This window comes from Leuresthes tenuis, unplaced genomic scaffold, assembly GCF_036924035.1.
Source record: "Leuresthes tenuis unplaced genomic scaffold, fLeuTen1.0.hap1 SCAF_10, whole genome shotgun sequence".
Lineage (NCBI taxonomy): Eukaryota > Metazoa > Chordata > Actinopteri > Atheriniformes > Atherinopsidae > Leuresthes > Leuresthes tenuis.
The window spans coordinates 32,306,853-32,326,549 of NW_027325364.1; the positions used below are offsets into that span (position 1 = coordinate 32,306,853).

Genomic DNA, 19,697 nt, shown 5'->3' on the forward strand with positions numbered 1-19,697 from the left:
ATGATCTAGCCCCATCAACATCTATGCCCACCAGCAGATGATACTAGCCTACTCTGTATCAGCTATGGATAGTTTGAAAATTGGGGTACAGGAGGAAGCAAATTATACAAGGTCACATGCAAGGTAGTATCAGGAGGGTAATGTATTCATTTTCCATGACTTTCTATTGATTTAAAAAATATTAGAAGCGCAAAGCCGCAGTCTTATCAAGACACACAGCTTGATTGCAGTGCGTCAGACAAGAGCGTGAGTGAGAGAAAAACTAAGACAAACATTGCAAAAACTAAACTTATAGGTTGATGGAAGTACCCACTCATACCTGAAGTGTCATTCAGACAAATGGTTGGAACACTCACTGACTCTATTCATACTTTGATGTCAGCTGTTTTGGGTTACATCTCAACGAATCCAAAAAAATTGTGACTGCAGATTGCACACATGTAATTTTGATGAGATACTGTGATCTCCAAATAAACTGAATCCACATTTGTTGTAGTTTAACATATTCAGATGAGGCATGAGGGCCTACCGAATCTGATTACATGTTATCACAGCCATAAACATCACGTCTGGTTTGCCATCCTCACAAAAACACATAGAGTAGCTTCTCCACCTAATTTGTGCTGTCTTCTCTTCATAGCTTGTTCAAGTTTTTTATTTTAACAGTTTTTCAGAGCACATGCAATTTAGCTCTGAAGCTCAAACCTACAATTACTCAGCATTGGTTTCTCCAGTCTTCAGAGTGGAGCACACAGGTTGTCTGAACTAACCTGTCGGAGACTGCGGATGCTGCTCCACAGAGTCAACACGGAAGTGTTGGTAACTGATTTTTCTGTGACATGTAATCTATAAAAACACTGTATGAACGTGTTAGTCATGTTAAGTACTTCATTTCCATCATAGGGGGACATGAAGGAATATATGTTTAGTAAAAAGGAGGTTGCACAGTGGTTAGCCCAAATGCCTCTGAGCTCAACCGGCTGAGATAAAGATATCGATGTTAGCCTATTAGTCGTTGTAAATTGGCTGCCAAGAGAAGAAGGCATAAGAGTGAAATATCATAATTTTCTCTTCTACTGAACTAATGCATGTTTGTCTTATAGGAGAACTTCAACAGATTTTTCATTCTTTTTTGCATTTTAGGAACATATTCTTTTCTGCCCTGTGATGGACCAGCGACAGCTGGGCCAGGCTCCAGCCCTCCCCCAACCCTGAATTGGATTAAGCGGGTATAGAAAATGGATGGATGGATTCTTTTCTAATCAAGAATCACAGAAACTGTTTGGATAATTCAAAATGACGTGTCCAAACAGCCTGTGGACTTACAAAGCGTGGAAATGAGTTCACAGAAAGACAAAACTCAAACCCATCAAAAAAAGCAAAATGTTGAAGAATTGCAGATGACACACATGACAGCATGCATAAAGGCTTTTAGCTAAATGGCTGTTAGTAGTCCAAACAGTTATCATCGATATATTTGTCAAAGATATGGCATAAAACTATCCATGTGATTTATACCATATTGAATATGCTGACTCTGGACATTTTATCCAGGTATAATGTCAGTAAATGTAAGTAAACTACAGACTTTGCATATCTTATGTGAAGGTGCTGCATGCAACACAGTTGTAACTAAATGTTCTGATTGACAAATTTAACATCATAATTTTGTTTTAGAGGTTTTATGCCTTTAATTTTCACAGTACCGCCACAAAAGCAGAAATGGACGCAACTTTTGAGAACATTTTGTCAAAAACTGTCATGTAGCTGAGACCAACCAGATAAGTCTTTAAATGTTTTCTCTGAGCACAAACATCTTTATGTGTACGCGTTAATGTGCATTCATATGCATATGAATGCATATGAACGCATATGAATGCATATGTGTGCTGGATTGAAAAGATTAGATTCTCACACATGGTTGGTGGTCCCTGCACCCCGAAAGCCAGGTTAGTCTGCAGCAACCTCAATAGCAGGCATGAAGAGAGGAAAAAGCAGCAGAAGGAAAAGGAGCAGGAGGGGGTGGAGTTGGAGAAGTAAGTGTAGGAGAAGCTGGGGATGGGTCTGTGGGGGATAGGGGAGGAGGAGGAGCCAAAGGAGGACGACAAGGAGAGGGAGGAAGGGGATAGCTATGGTAATCATGGAAATCAGACTAGCATGGAAATGACAAAGAAATGCTCTATTTGAACTCAATGTGACATATGATTTAACAGAAAATTAGGTCACCAAAATAGTTTTTCTAAGAGATTAAACTTCGGTTAAATTAGCAGGAATAATTGTTTAAAACGTATTCTGACATATACTGACATCTGAAAAATTCAAAAGCACAGTGTCTCAGTGTTTGGAGCTTCTGTTGGGGTAGATTTCCATCTCTCTGAAGCTTTTGGCCCTTAATACACATTCAACTTTAAACTTGAAAAATCCTGTCTGCAACACTGCCCATGATCAGATATCAAAACCCATTTTGACTATGTACATGAGTATCCATGTCCATCTCTCAGATATATAATCTGTAAATATGTGTGTGTCAACAAGTGTATACTTTCCTCTCACACTCATCTTGTGCGATTGCAATCTGTTCAGTAAATGCAATAATCTCAAAAACACATATAGCATTAACATGTTTGTCTAATCTTTAAAAACACTGTTAACAGTTCCTATATTGTGTCAGAGGGTGTGTGGCTAATTCCATTAATTATCTTTATAGTTCCTATTTTTGCTCTTGTCATGTAACAGAAGTAATTGCATAATGCAAATTAAAAGATGTGAAACACAACAGTAAGATGTTTAGCACCACATTTTTTAACTTATAGAAAGTTTTAAAAGCAGATGGTATTCAGTTAAATAAGGGGTGGAATACTTGTCATCACTAGCATATGATACCTGTGTCATTCTTAAAATCAATATTCAGAGCAAATAAATTAAAGTGAGGCTCACACCAAAAGCTGCCATCATGATTGCTTTTTTTGTAGACTTGAATATATGTATTGAAAAAAATATATAAAATACAATAGTATGAAAAATATTAAGATTAAAATGATTCAACTTTGACTACTAAAATAGTAAAGAAAAAAGCATTTCAAAAGTCTTTCTATGCAGATTAAAATTCTATGCTCCAAAAAAATCCCCAACAATGTTTAAATCATGTTCAGTACAAGATTCCAACCTCCTACTAGAGCCCTGCGCGGGACTGTTTTCTTCATCCCGCTACCGCTAATGCCCACTCCCGCAGAATTTCTGACCATTATCGCCCACTCCTGCCATGTATGTCCACTCCCGACCGCAGCTGCAAAACTTTGAGAATCTATGCCCCCACAATAATAGAAATGCATTGATTTTGTGTCTTCTCCCGTCCCGCAGGAGAAGACACGTCATTTTATAGGCTATTAATAAAGAGATTCACGGACAATTGAGAGACTTCTCCAAATATCACACTTGCCTTGCTTTGTCTTTGTGCTGTAAATACCTTCTTTGAGCTTCCTTTCCACATAATTTCTTGACATCCTGTCACTAGGATACATCCCGATCCCGCAGTGTTTTTTTAGCCGCCCGCACCTAGCTGAAGCAAAGTTCATACCGCCCGCTCCCGCGAGATTTGAGTCCGGCGGGACCCAATCCCAATGCAACCCTCTACCTCCTACCTCAACATTCACATCAACATTGAGCACTGTGGATTAACTTTATGAGAAAATGAAAGCAAAAGTTATCATCCAATGAATGAAAGGTTTTTCAAGGTGGTCTTGGCTATCAATAAACCAAAACATTAATTCATTGTCAGCGCAGTGCAAGATATTTTTATATTTGATTTTTCTTATCAGATAATTCTGCTTTGCACAATTCAGGACTAATGTCAACATAATGTGCCAATGCAGGAGGTGGTGTGCCCTTTATGTGGTAAAAAGGAGATAAAATGTTCTGAAGATGGATCTGTGGAAACCAGCTCTTTTGCAAGCTGTTCAGGACTGTTGTGAAAATGATCCCTTTTTACTTCAACATAGTGTTTTTAGTTGATTAACTGTTAACTATATCTCATCTTTATCTTCATAAGGCGATAGTTCGTTTTAATAATCCTCTTTCACAACCCAACAATTCTAAAAAAGTTGTGTGTAAATTATACGTAAAAACAGAATGTAATTATTTGCAAATCAAAAACATTTTATTCTCCCTAATTCCCAGACATTCAGAGATGGAACACAGTAGTAAACATTGCCCTGTCTCAACTATTTTTTAACATGCTGCTGCAGTTAAATTCAAGATGATTTCATTTCTATTTTTTAATATTTGATATGGTTTTTCTCATTGGAACTAGAGAGGAATAGTATGCTGTGTCCTGATTTCCATGTTGTCTCTTAATCATTCATACCATTCAAATAATTTATTCATCTATCAATTTGTATATTTTATCACCCTAAATGGAAACCATGGGTCAGCTTTCAATGTTTTTAAATTTGCAACATGAACAAAGGAAACTTGACTTGATGTGATATTGATCCATTCAAAGATGGCGCTGCGGACGGCTGCCTCGGAGTGTTGGTGCGTGTTGTTTTGTGTTTTTTGCGATTGTACCCAGAGCTCTTTCACCAGAGAAGAGCCAGCGCGGTTTACGCACACCGTTACCGGGAATATTTCTCTCTAAAGTGCGTTCACTGTCCAAAAAACTGGATGAATTACAACTGCTGTTGGAGAAAAACAGGAACTTTTCAGCTGGCAGGCTTCCAGCTCTACAGAGCGGACAGAGACACTGAACTTTCCGGCAAAGCTAAAGGTGGAGGAATCTGTCAGGAGGAAACAGCAGCACTGTTCTCCTGACCTGGAATCCTTCATCATAAACTGTAAACCTTTTTATTCAGCCCGTGAGTTTGCTTCATTCATTGTGGTTGGTGTTAACATCCCGCCGCATGCCAACATGCAGGACACATAGCGCATGCTCGCCGACCAGACACTATGTGTGGAGCAGACCAACCTGGACTCTTTAGTTGTTGTCCTTGGTGACCACTCTTTCCATTTATGAGAGGGACGTCAACAAACTCTTCAGGAGACAGAACCCCCCGAAAGCTGCTGGACCAGATTCTATCTCCATCGACCTTGAAGCACTGCGCTGATCAGCTGTCTCCAGTTTTCACAAACATTTTCAACACCTCACTGGAGACATGTCATGTGCCAGCCTCCTTCAAGACCTCCACTATCACCCCTGTTCCCAAGAAGCCAAGGTCCACAGGACTTAATGACTTCAGACCCCTCGTCCTGACCTTTTTGGTTATGAAGTCCTTTGAGTGCCTTGCGCTTTCAACCCTCAAAGAGATCATTGACCCCCTCTTGGACCCCTTACAGTTTACAGAGCCAACAGGTCTGTAGACGATGCAGTCCACTTGGCCCTCCACTACATCCTCCAGTACCTGGACTCTGCAGGTACCTACACCAGGATCCTGTTTGTGGATTTCAGCTCTGCTTTTATAACACAATCATCCCGGCTCTGCATCAGGAGAAGCTCTCCCAGCTGAGTGTGCCTGACTCCACCTACAGATGGATTACAGACTTCCTGTCTGACAGGAAGCAGCATGTGAAGCTGGGAAAACACGTCTCTGACTCACAGCTCACACTGGTTCCCCCCAGGGCTGTGTTCTTTCTCCTCTGCTGTTCTCCCTGTACACCAACAGCTGCACCTCCAGTCACCAGTCCGTCAAGCTCCTGAAGTTTGCGGATGACACCACTCTCATCGGACTTATCTCTGATGGTGACGAGTCCGCCTACAGGTGGGAGGCTGACCATCTGGTGACCTGGTGCAGCCATAACAACCTGGAGCTCAACACTCTAAAGACAGTGGAGATGGTTTTGGACTTCAGGAAGAACTCTGAACATCAGCTCCCTCATCAAGAAAGCCCAGCAGAGGATGTACTTCCTGTGGCAGATGTAGAAGTTCAACCTGCCAAGGACAATGATGGTGCACTTCTACTCCTCCATCATTGAGTCCAACCTCACCTCTTCCATCACCATCTGGTACGCTGCTGCCACCACCAAGGACAAGGGCAGACTGCAGCGTGTCATTCGGTCTGCAGAGAAGGTGATTGGCTCCTACCTTCCATCTCTCCAGGACCTGTACGCCTCCAGGACTCTGAGGCGTACAGGGAAGATTGTGGCTGATCCCTTGCACCCCGGTCACAAACTCTCTCAGACACTCCCCTCTGGCAGGAGGCTGCGGCCCATCAGGACCAAAACCTCACACCACAAGAACAGTGTCTTCCTACCCACTACTGGCCTTATCAACAAAGCCCGGAGCCCCCCATGACACTGACTGTCTCCCCTTCCAGCCCGACAAGCTACATTAACGTAGCATCTTCAGACCTTATGTGTTACATTAAAGCACAGTTTATCTGCACATTTACAGAATTTATAGCATTCAGCTTGCGCTACAGCTTCTTATTTTTTGAAGATTCTGTATATCATATTATTAAACCTAGTATATAAGATTCTCTATATTGTCTATACTTTAATACTCTGCACCAACTACACCAAGTCAAATTCCCTGTAAGTGCAAACCTACTTGGCAATAAACTTGATTTTGATTCTGAAGAAAAAATGCAAACTTTTTTCTTTTTAATAAAGCTGGCACAGATTAGAGGATTACCCTAGTTATGTTGGTATAGGCCCACATTGCTATGACACCCTCATGGTGTATTTCTCCTGTGGTTTGTACTTTCTTATCTCTCCCTGTAGCTTTCTAGATGTATCTTTGGCTTGCATGTTGCATGTTCCTTTCTGTATATATATATATATATACAGAAAGGAACATGCAACATGCAAGCCAAAGATACATCTAGAAAGCTACAGGGAGAGATAAGAATATATCTTATCTCTATATATATATACCTATATATATACCTATATATTGTTTTGACTGATTATCGTTTGCTCTTATAGCTTCCATGCTGTTTTTTCCCCCTCTTTCCCTGTCCTCTCATCCTTACTGTTCAGTATGGAGCGTCATTAGATGACATTTGTTGTGTCCAATACACAGCAACAGTCAATAAGCTATTCAAATCAAATTTCATGGAAATGAATTGTTCATCACAACAAATTAACCTGTAAAAACCAATAATTTATAGAAAGATCCATGCAAAGCCTGCCTTAGTGCACAATCTTAACCTTTGTCAAGACCTTCCACTTTCCGTGTGTAAGTTGTTGGCTTTGTGGTTGTTGGTTTCCACGGCAAGGCAACAACATGAAAACCACTGACTGATAAATTGAGAAATGCTGCTCATCTTTCTGCCAGATGAGCAAGGCCATCTTGTTGGTCTTATTCAGACCCACCTACCTTAAATTGTTTATAAATCAGCAAATCAAGTTTCTTGTGATTATAGGCATAGAAGAAAATGAGGCCTATTGAGAACTTCGATTGGAAAGAAGAGCCTCGAATGCAGATTTTAGATAACTGATCCTGTTGTGTTTTCCTACTGAGGAGAAGAAAAGCCATGGTGCATGCTTGTAGGAATAATGGGTTTGTCACTGCCAGCCTAAAATTCTACGTCTGTGTGGGACTAACTGCAAGTAGAGGTAATTGTGGACTACACATATGAACAGCTGATAAATCCACTCAGAGATTAAACTTATTCAAAGCATTTTATATCACTGGATATCACTACTTCCATCATGCTTGAATAATTTTTTGTGGCAGTTTCAGTCAACAAAGGAGTGTGTGTTTCATTCTATCTATAGGCCCCTTGCAAAAGGCTTTCAAATAACTATATCAGTCAAATCCTATTTCTTTCATATCAGCCAGCAGCAATTCTGTTTTGTCTGAATACTAATTAAAATACTAGTTTGTGCAATGACAAACAAATAAGTAACAATGTGTAGAGTCTTAATGTCTAATCTCTTCACTCTTGTTAAGGAAAGCCAGCTTTTGAACACATTTCTATTATAATCTTACACAATACTTCAGTTATCATGCATTAAACATCTGACTTTTAAAACATATACAGGTCTGGCATAGTCTCTTCCTTTTATAGTACCTGCTCTCCCTCTATCACTGCTCCTCTTCTTGCTGCTTGGCCCAAAGATGAGCTTGTTTGGCTCAGCCTTTTCCTTTCTATCCTGTTTTCCCTTTAATGAAGAATATAAACACAGTTAAATACTAAACTGATAGAAATGAAAACAACACGCCATTTCAACATCATGTTTTCAGATGTGTCAGAGCTTTTGAAATCTGAGGTAAAAATGGAGCATTCTGAGGCTTTTGGAAGGACCATTATGGTGACTCATGAAGTTACCATAGAAACCTTGGTGTCCTCAATGGTAGTTACGGCCTTGCCTGTAACCATCTTTGTGGGAGATCATCAAATATGTAAGTTATGGAGGATTGAAATTTTGATAATCTGAAATGAAAACAAAAATATATAAATGGCTGAATAATAAATGCTAACAAAATAATTTATGCTAAAACAATTGAATTGTATGTGAAATAAATACATTTTTCTGCTTTAAATTAAACTTTATTTATTTAAGCTTGTGTTCATTTAGCTATTTATGCACTTTGCCACTTTTTTATTTCTGTATTCATTTTTGTATTATTTTCCATTACACTGTATTGATCTATTTATTTCCCTAAAATATTTGACTTCTTTATATCATTTTGACTTGGTCATACATTTTTACAACTGATTGTATTTATAGATGTATTTATTTCTCTGTTATTTTTCCATTGCATTTTCTCCCCCTTTATTTTCTCCAAGCCTATTTATTTCCATGTTTTCTTTTTACATAGCCCTGTGTTAGTTTTTACATGCATGTCTGCCTCATTATATAAATGAGTGGCGATCTTTCAAAGTCTGTCATGGGCTCAGCTGCTCACCGCATGCTAAGCTGCTCACCAATTGGTTGATTATCCTGCTGCACAGATCGTGTTTCAAAAGATTGTTCCTGAAACTGGAAGTGGCAAAGTGGTACTTGCAGAATAGAATCTACGATACAGATGATTTGTTACTTAAAAGTTTGTGTTCTCTTAGTGACTGGCCTGCTTAAAATATAGCAGTTGTTTATAAAGTCTGAACGAAAATGTAGGCTGGGTGACTGTATGCACTTACTGTTGTTCTGTCTGTAAGTTAAGGTAGCTGTTGATGCTGTTAGCCTTCCCTACTTCTCATCTGTAAGACATCTTTAAGAACCTTGAATGATGACTTTGTCAGATGACACAGTAGTTATAAAAACAGGGTATTATTTGTGAATAACAAAAACCTGCTAATGCATATAGTAGTATACATATAGTCTTAATTGGCTGCTTCTTAATAATAACTAGAAAAAAAGCTGTTCCTGCGAAACAGCTGTGAGAATGCTTTTTAAGTTGAATGGATTAGTTGAACATGCTCAAATAGCTGAATCTAGTGAAAATTTAGAATCAAGTGAGTAATAGTTAAAATGGCTTCAGTGTAATATACAGCAGGGAGTGGAAGAGTGATGTCATCAGTGATAGCAATGTTTGTCAACAGCTGCAGCTTAACGAGCTCTCTCCCTGTATAACCTGCAGAAATGGCTTTTTTGGATACTATGACCTCCTGTCAGAAAACTGGAAGAGCGAGGAAAATCATTTGAAGACTGTAAGAAGCAGAAGGCTTGGAGGAATGCGGCAATGTAGTTTGTATTTCAATGGAGTGAAAAAAATTTAAACGGCAGCGAGTTGACCACAGTTGAACCTGTCTCTGGCGTTCGACCAAATTTCCATTGGAGTTAGTGAGAGAAATTGAAAGGTTTCTCTCGCTTCAAGGCTCATAGCTGGAATTCTGTAAATGTGAGCTCTTTAGTAGTTACATCAGCTGAAGGAGGACAAGTGTACCTACATCTTAAGGTATAATTTGTTTGTCTGAGTTAAACAGCATGAAAGTTAGAGGAATTTGTTTGAAAATCAGAAAAAGTTAAAATGATCAGTCTGCCACTCTAATCTTCTCATTCATAAAAATCAAGAAGGAGCAAAAATGTTCATGTTTTTTAAACTGTCATATTTCAGAATTGGCTTAATATTTGAAAAAGCTGAATAATCAGATAATAGCTGAATGTCTTGTGAACATTTTAAAATTTGAATGGTGTCTCTAGCTGAACATATGCTGAACTAGTTAGGTTGGAAAGAGGAGGAAGTTTTTGAAGCGTTGAAAGAAATTTACATTCATTTGAATGACAGGAAAAATTGAATAAAAGTTAAATAGTTTAAAAAGTGTAAAAGTTATAAACAAAAAAAATAATAGCAATAATCTCCTGTAGGAGCTGAACGTTTTGATACCAAATTTGTAGAAATCGGTGAAAGATTGTAGGACTAGTTAAGTGCCAAAAAACGTACGGAATTATAATAATAAAGAGAAACAGGAAAACAATAGTGAGAATTCCTTAAAGCATTCTCACAATAATAGGCTATATTTCTGAGATTGGCGTCACATGAGTGGCAGCCTGTTGCAGCAGCTCGCACTCACTCTTGAGTTTTACTTTTAAGTTTTTCCTCTTAGTAACCTTTGTCTTTTTTTTATGTGTTTTGTTTATTCTCTTCTCCTCCTTCACAATTTCGTTGTATCCCGGCTTCTATTTTTTACTCTCAGAAATTAGAAATTCAAATTGTCCAGCAGCTCACAAATATACATGCTCAACACCCTACAATAAACAGATAAGTACATACATAAAAAAGAGGTAAATTATGCAGCAGGAACCAGCTGTATGCAGCAGGAAACAGCAGTGCTGTTAGCACTCCACAACACAGAGGTGTTCCCCACAAGCTCAAGAGGAGGAGACAGGGGTCTGCAGTGCCGTGTCAGGAGGAGTCAGTTGTCATATGAGAAATTTAGATCACTTCCAAACAAGGTGGACGAGTTGGCAGTTTTGACCCAGCCCCCGAGAGAACATTGGGAAAGCACCGCACCGTGAAAACCCTTCTGGATTGTCTCCAGGTTGTCCAGGTGGACAGAACAACGGAGAGCAGTAAGAAGAAAGGAGGAGCGGGGCAGTGTTTGTTAATGGCTGATGGTGTAACCCTGGGAACATCACTCTCAAAGAGACACTCTGCTACGAGGACACTGAACTGCTAGCGGTAAGCTGGATCACCTTAGAACACATTACTTGCCGAGGGAATTCTTACACATGATCATGGTCGTTGTGTATGTTCCCCCTCTACTAATGCTGATGCAGCATGTGGTATCCTCCACTCTCTGGTAAGCAGGACACTGACACAGAACCCATGGGCATTCCTTCTCATTTCTGGGGACTTACACCATGCTCCTCCATCTGCCAGTCTGCCCAACAACAAGTATGTCAAATGCCAAACCAGAGAAAACAGAATGCTTTATTCATTTTATGCCAACACAAAGGAGGCACCTGGGAAGATCAGACCACAACCATGTCCATCTAGTGCCTGTGTACAAAACCTCTGTGAACAGGCAGCGAGCTGTCCGGTGTGGATGCTCCACCGAGGCTGAAGAGGCTGTGTGACTGTTCTTCAACTGTGTGGTCAGAACTCTGTGGCCCTTAGGGAGGACATTGAGAGTTTGACAGACTGTATCACAGATTACGTGAACTTCTGTGTGGAGAACACTGTACCCCACCAGGACTGTGAGCTTTTTCTCAAACAACAAACCATGGATGGATCCTGACATGAACCTCTTCAAGGAGAAGATAAGTGCTTTTAGGTCAGGGAGCAAAGAGAAGCTGAAGGTAGCCCAGAAAGATCTGAGGAGGAAGATCAGACAGCTACAGAAAGAAGCTGGAGTATCAGCTGCAGCAGAGGAATGCCTGTGGAGTCTGGAGAGGACTGAAAACCATTGCTAAGGACCTTTCATGACACTGTTGTGCATCAGCAATTCTCTTTGGTGTGGTCTGCTGGGGCAGCAGCATTTCAGCTGCAGACAGGAAGAAACTTGGCAAAGTGATCAAGAAGGCCAGCTCTGTCCTGGGATGCCCCCTTGACATAGTGGAGGTGGTGAGAGGAGGATCAAGGAGCTCCACCCTCTGAAGGACAGTCTGAAATCACTGACCAGCTTCTTCAGTGATAGCCTAACCTCATCCTAAATGTGTGAAAGAGCTTTATCGCAAGTTCTTGGTTCCTGCTGCGGTCATACTGTATGATCAGTTCTGAGCCCCACCCCCACTTGAACCCAGTCACTAACTACACTTTAAACACAGACATATATACTTTATCATTTGTCTGTTTACATACTGTATATACCCATACTGTTTAATTAATTTCTTTAAAATGTCATTGTTAATATCCTAATAGTTAATAATAGTTAATAGCCTCCTGTACTGTATTTTGCTTCTGTAACAATGTAAATTCCCCCACTGTTGGGCTCCCCATTAATAAAGGTTTATCTTATCTCAGTGACAAATTCTGACACACGTAGCTGTCTGACAAAAGAAACAGAAAGGATATCTGAATGAGAGGAGCTTTATTGAGAATGTGGCTGTATAAATATACAGTTATGCTTTCCTATTTTTAGAAAAAAAGGATGGAACTTTGGTAAATGTGTGGCAAACATAGGCTCAGTTGAGTCTAATTGAGTATATACATACAGGAGTAATTGGAACCCCAACCCAACAACATTATCTGGGTGTGTTTGTCCACACAATAATTCCCATTGTCCCTTCATGAGTCTGATTAAACCCATATTCAAGTGCATATCTGTTTGCACATGAGCACATTGCACATTTTTATATTTATATACTTATATCCTACTGTATGTTGTTACTAACTGAGTTTGCTGTTGATACTAACCTGCCTTTGGGCATCTATGTAGCTGCTGAATACTTTGAATTTCCCTCTGGATTAATAAAGTATCTATCTATCTGGTTCTGGTTCCTGTTAAAACAAATTTCCTCTCTACTATAGCCTTGTGCAGGCTCAGGATTGAACCAAAGCCAAATTTTGATCTGATAAGTGGGTTTCCTTAGCCAGGCAGCTTTTGTTTCTTTTCTTTTGGAACAGTATTGTATGAATTGGAATAATTGATATTCCATTGAATTTGAGTTTGGTGAATTGGAATTGGATAACATTGAAGCGGCTGATAGTTGCCTTGAAAAAGATCTTTCGAGCATGTTGACATGACATTTTGTTGTAATTTGGCACTTTATGAATAAAACTGATTAACTGAATTAAATATATACCAAACCAAAACACATAAGTGCACTAAAATTTCCTTATATCGTCCTACATTACTATGGGTATATAATATCTAAAAATAAGACTGAGAAGAACTTAATGGACCATTGCTTGTCTTACTGCCAGCTGCATGTTATGAAAGATCCTATGCAGGTAATGCACCTCCGGCTTGATGTACTTATGTAGCATCTTATAATACACCAATTGGTTACTATAGTCATTGATTTGAACAATTGTGCAGATAAGCATCTATGATCATGTATTATCCTACATGAACCACTGTGTAGACATAAGCACTATTCTACGTGTCACAAGGTGCATTTCGTCCAGATGCAAGACAAAGAAAAACTACATTAGCTTTGGCTATTCTATCACATGGGTAGATTATCAACAATCATACCAACCTGTAAAACATTTCAGGCAATAAACTGGTTATAGTTCATCAGCACCAGTAATATCATCTTATGTTCCCCATCATTTTCAAATGTACAAGTGTACAATAAAAAAAAATTAATAGTGTTTTCCTGGCATAAACATAAATGGAAAAGAAATACTACTTAAAGCCCTCCTGCAAAGTTGCAAAACATGTATATGGGGTTATTTGTCAGAGCACTCATTAGACCAAGAACTCTGACTTTAGTTTCAAAATACTTTTTTAAATGACTTAATATTAACAAACATTTTTGTGTAACAAACATGTTTTCTTGCATCTGTCCAATGTGTGCTATTGAAAGTGATGTGAACTGGCAGCTAAATTAATAATCATATTATTTCCATTGCATTTCAAACTTGTTGCTGACTTTTTACTCTGAGTTTTTTTGTTGGAAATCTTTGTTTTGCATAACTCTTCTGAAATCCAAATATTTTTCATAATCTGATACTGATACAGCTGTTCATTGATGTTCAGTCTTTGTGGAGTCTGTGGTAACGATTTAAAGTTTTAAGTGAATCCTTTTTAGCTAGAGAACATTACTGTGATAAAATAATCTTTATTAGCCCTTAAAACTTTAGAATGTGCTATTGTTCCCTGCTGTACTTTTTCCACAGGAAAAGCCTTAATGTGTTTATACAATATAAGTATATGTATGCATTCATATGTGTGTAAACAAAGGTTTTTCCATTACGGTTTTCCATGATTAATTCTTTGATTAACATTTGAATTAATTTGATTAAGCTGACTCACACAATGAGGGTGTATAAATCATGAGTCCAAAGTTACTGGGTCAAATAAAATCAAACTGACTCAGGATAAGGATTGTGCTGCTTCACTACAGAGAATAATATGAATGTAATCTCCTATAAGGGCTAACTGCCTTTACAGTAAAATAGCATTAGTAGAGTTAGGTTATAAGATTCATGCCATTTGTAGTATTAAATATTTTTAATAGTGCCTTCAAATATTTTAGGTGGATAGTGGAGCTACTCACATCTATCAAACAGGAAACTCTCCCCAAAACTCTTCTCTGAACCTATATTTTCTTTTCAATCCCTGTTTCATTCTGCCCTCAGTAACTCTTTGGTTAAATCTGTGTGTTAAAATCTACATAGTTAGGAAAATAACATGGCAAATATTAAATCAAACAAAATACCAAATACTAATCTCCTGACATGGCTTTCCAGGTGACAACTTCTGCTCCTTCTGCAATAGATACAAATCAGAGTAAAACTCTAAAATGATTTTGAAAGACATCATTTATGTCCCTCAGCACAAAGGCAAAGGTTTTTACTTATATTGGTTGTTTTATGTTGCCTTTACTTATACTTATACTTCAAATTTTTCCAATTGCTAATTAGTTTTGAGGGGGAACTTTTTTTGTAGTTGCTTTTGGCTGCGTTTTTTTTAAATGGTGCAAGCCACTGCATTAGCAGCTAATCTTTGGCAGAATGTTTACTGGAAAACTCCAGTCAAACAATACAGTCTTGTGTCAATGCATTTATGTTTGTGTATGAGCTTAAAAGCAGTAGGCATGACCAGCCAGCGTAGTGACAAGATAAGCACGCTGGCAGTTTGGAAGGCGGCTATGAACGGAGGCAGTTGAGAGTGATTGCCAGTTGATGTGGCAGTTGGAGATATGGGTCATGCAGTGGAGCAAGCCTTTGCAACATATGTGCATCCAACTGTGTATTAGTACCAGCACACTAAACATATTATCTAACTGTTCTTGGAGTTCCCACTCTGTTGGAAGTGTAAGACAAAATGAGGAAAAAAAAATAATGACAACACTTTTTCTGAAGTTTTTCTTGGGGTCATTTGAGATGGTGGTTAAAGTCTAGCTTGGATCCATGGTGACAGCAGAATTCCTCACGTTTCTTATCTCGTTGTCGCCATTGGGCCTAAGTGAATAAATGCAAAGAAACCAGTCCTTATCTTACTGTTTATTATATGTAACTGTCACTATTGTGTGAATTTCCGCAAATTGGCAAGGAGATAAACTATTGAAATTATATACCAGAAATTCTAAAACAAGTATAGTTTTCATAATGTGTTCCATATTAGCGTTTCACGATGTATCTATATTTGCCATGAGACTTCATAGCTCATGTGGTTAGGGTAAGAAATTCTGCTAGCATTGCTTTGTATAACAAAGCAAAAATAAATGTTAATGGTTTTCTTACCTTTTCAAGTTGTGCATTCTGTTTGGACTTGTAAAGGAATTCTCCCACAGCCACGAACACGGAAAGAACAAGTCCAGCTGCGAGGACGATGAAGATCCCTCCAATATTCTGCACCCCAAGGGCGCTGGCCTCCTTACTCTCCTCTTCTGGACAGCCATTTCCCCGCCACCATTTTTCTTTCATCATGTGCAGCTTGCCTTCTTCCTGAAGCTGCAGGATGGCAATAGTGATCTTATCTCTGTATGGAGAGCCTAAAGGACCAAAACACGTGTGAGCCAGTAGGACCAAAACACATGTGAGCAATCAACATGACTAAATCTGTGCCCTCTGATGCAGTGGTAGTGGTGCCACCAGAATTAACGTACTTGAGTATTGTTTTATTTACTTAGACCTCAATTTTAAGTAAATATGATACCTCTTATTAACCCTAACCCGAACCTAACAGGTATAATGATAGCAAAACGTCAGCTTAGTGCAGTATTCATCCTGCAGTATTTTAAAGGCATGGGTTGTTAAAATACTAATGCATGATACGGTGGCAGTCAAAGATTTGGACCTACATATATATTTATCTTGAATGAGTAGGTGTGTCCAAACTTTTCACTTTATATTTAATGCAGACTAACACGAAATAAATGTGAAGAATTTGTTTTCCATCATGACATAAAGTATTTATAAACTATTTTACCCCAGCATGATCTCATTTCTTCATGTGCACATCACGCAGAGATAGAGTGCAGCAGGAGGTTTATGACATGATGGATCGCTGCACAGTGGATTCCTTTGGGCCATGAAGATATTTCCAAACTTGTTAAGTTTACTGTGAATCGAGGAATGTGAAGACTCTGAAGTCTGTATACTGAGTGCTGTATTATCATTTCACCTTCTTTTTTGGCATCCAGAGACACTTATTGCAGTCTGTATCTGCATTCAAGGTCTACACTGGTTGAGCATTACATTTTTTCTATAACTTATACAGAGGTATTCAATCTAAAAAAGAATGAGCTCATTCCAGTATAATGTAGACTTACCACAATTGGATTTAACAGAATCATAAAGTGGTTCTTTATAAAAAATTTAAAAAAAGAATGGAGTTTTTTATAAAGGAGCTGGAGGGGGTGTGTTGGGGTCACAGGACAGGAGCAGAGGATGTGAAAACATGTTTTAGTACCTATATTCTAATGACTTCCTTATTCCTTGATCAAAATCTCAACAATTCTGTGTGCTAAGGTTAGTATGCTGACATGGTGAACTTAGATAATATTTACAGTACCGGGTATTACAATGTCAGGCTCAGCACCACAATGTGACAGTTTGCATTTTCCATATTTCTATATTCTATTCAGTTAGTACTTAATTTGATTTCCCATTTTACTACGATAAATGTGGTGGTTGCAAAAAGAGAGTACACCCTCTTTCAATTCAAAGGCTTTATGTATCAGGATTTAATAAAAATCATTTGGTCCATAGCAGACAAGTTAGATTGGGTCAGGAAAACCTAAAATGGACAACACATGACTTATTTCAAAGCATCACAATCTAAAAACGAAGCCAAAATGTAAAAACAAATGCACCCATACTGCTTCGATAGCATTTAAGAGTGAGCAGCAGCTGAATGCTGCAAATCAAATGCACTTGATTAATTAATCATCAGCAAGTGTGACCACTTCTTTAAAAGTCAGTTTGGCAGTTTGTTGGTTTGGGGCATTCAGGTGTGTGTGTAAACTCAATGCAAAGGAGGAAAGACATATACACACATCACAATAAACACACATCACCCCTCTGTTCATTGAACTCCACTGGCTACCCTTAGCCGCCCGCATCAAATTCAAGTCACTGATGTTAGCCTACAAAGTGCTTAATGGAACGGCTCCCATCTACTTGAATGCTCTTGCAAAGGCTTATGTCACAACTCGGTCCCTCCGTTCGTCCCAGGATTGTCGTCTAGCAGCTCCTACACCACGCCTAAGACAATCCAAACTCTTTTCATGTGTCGTCCCACGATGGTGGAATGACCTACCGAGCGCTACCAGAACAGGGGCGTCCCTGTCTATCTTCAAGAAGCTCTTGAAAATCCAGCTCTTCAGAGAGCATCTCCTATCCCAGCACTTACCTTGTACTTCCCTACCCCCTCTATCTTTGCACTTTATCTTTCTGCACTTCCTTCTATGCCTGCACCCTATCTCTACTCTGTCACCTCTGACAGAGTCGGACTAGTGGGTTCCTTCTATGTAGTTTATTGTTAGCTTTTTATATAGCTTGTTATATTTTCATTTGTAAGTCGCTTTGGATAAAAGCATCTGCTAAATACATAAACATAAACATAATATTCATAAAGTCCATCATTCTACAATGAGAAATATAATCTACAAGTGGAAGATATTTAAGACAGTCACCAGTCTTCACAGAAGTGGATGTTCAAGGAAGTTCACCCTAAGCTCAAACTGTGCAGTGCTCAAAGAAAAAAATAGAAAATTTATAAAGCTACGTTTCTACATCTCAGACTCTACAGGTCTTGGTAAGTATGTTAAATGTCAAGGATCATGGCAAATAATTAGAAAAAGACTGAACAAGTATGGCTTTTTGGGAAGGGTTTCAGGAGGAAGTCCATCTCTCTAAATAGAACATATCAGCATGGCTTAGGTTTGCTGAGTAACACCTGAGCAAACCAAAAGACTTCTGCCCTTTGGACAGAGGAGACTAGAGTGAAGATGATTCAGCAAATCTTCAACAAAATGTCAAAAAAATAAAAGAATCAAAGTGTTGCAATGACCCAGTCAAATTCCAGAGCTCAGGGTTATTGAAATGCTGTGATTACTATGTGCTGCTCCTGTACCACTGAGAAAGACAGCTGAGAAAGAAAATCCTACTCTGCAGATTACAAACTACAGGTGGTACAATATGCAGCTGAAAACAGCAATCGAGCAGCAAAAAGAAAGTTTGGGGTGAGTGAGAAACTTGTGAGGGACTGGAGGAAAGCAGAGGTTAATCTGACTGATGAAGAAAACAAAGGAAGCTGATCGTGCGCTGGAAACAAGACGGCCAGAGCTGGAGGAACAAGTCCACAGGTGGGTGCTGGAACAACGTATTGCCAGGAGAGGCTCGTCAACAGTGCAGTTACGTCTCCATCACTGGTTCTTGTCAAGGAGATGAATATAAATGACTCTGCAGGCGGGCCTTCTTGGTGTTACCGCTTCATGGAACGCAACTGCAGGCAAGCAGGTAACTGAACATGTGTCACCAGATCACATCATCAACATGGACGAGGTCCCCCTCACGTTTGACATGGGTCGAAGTGTCGCAGAGAAAGGGCAGAAAAGTGTGAATATAGTGACAACTGGAGTTTGTGAAATGAATTGCTAAATAAATGCAACTTATATATGTTTTTTTCCTCTTCTTGATGCATTTTTTGACTGATGCAACTCATACTCCGATGTGTCTTATAGTCTGGAAAAAATGATAGTTTTCTTGTTCAATAATAAATGGCACTGTGTATTATGCCAAGTGTTGCTGTAGAAAAGGCGCCAAAATCGCCAGCTATCAGTGTTGATCTTGCAGTGAGCCAGGTTGGCTATACCGTGAGTGACGTCACACAGTGAAAAAGTTGTATGCGTTGGTATAAAGTAAATTGCAGATGTGTGGGACCCAAACCTCTCTGAATAATCAGTGCGTGAATGACAAGTGAGTACAGTTATTGTATGACTGGTGTTATATTTTTGTATTAATGTGGCTGTGTATATATTCTTTGTTAATTGCTGCCGACGAGAGTTCGGAGCTTAATTACTTCGGTTCCCCGCCGTGTCGGCTCTGTCTTGAAACCTGCTGAATAGCCACTTTGCTCACCTGTACACCTCGGTGGTAAATGTGTCACGTTCATTTTCAGTTATGTTTGTATGCTTGTTCTTTGGTTTTAGTACAGTTCAGAGAGTGTTATCGCTGTGCTAAAATAGAGCAGAAT

General features: G+C 39.1%; 1 protein-coding gene across 3 annotated transcripts in view; it reads right to left on the reverse strand.

The window, feature by feature from the left end:
- grik2 (glutamate receptor, ionotropic, kainate 2) overlaps positions 1–19,697 on the reverse strand; it is a 351,124-nt gene that overhangs the window by 21,871 nt on the left and 309,556 nt on the right. For 2 of the 3 annotated variants that reach the window (XM_072394949.1, XM_072394950.1), the window contains exon 16: positions 15,740–15,990. In XM_072394949.1, the coding sequence (XP_072251050.1) occupies positions 15,740–15,990 (251 nt within the window). Of the gene's footprint in view, positions 1–15,353; positions 15,458–15,739; positions 15,991–19,697 lie in introns of those variants that run through there. The other variant, XM_072394951.1, reaches the window with a different exon arrangement.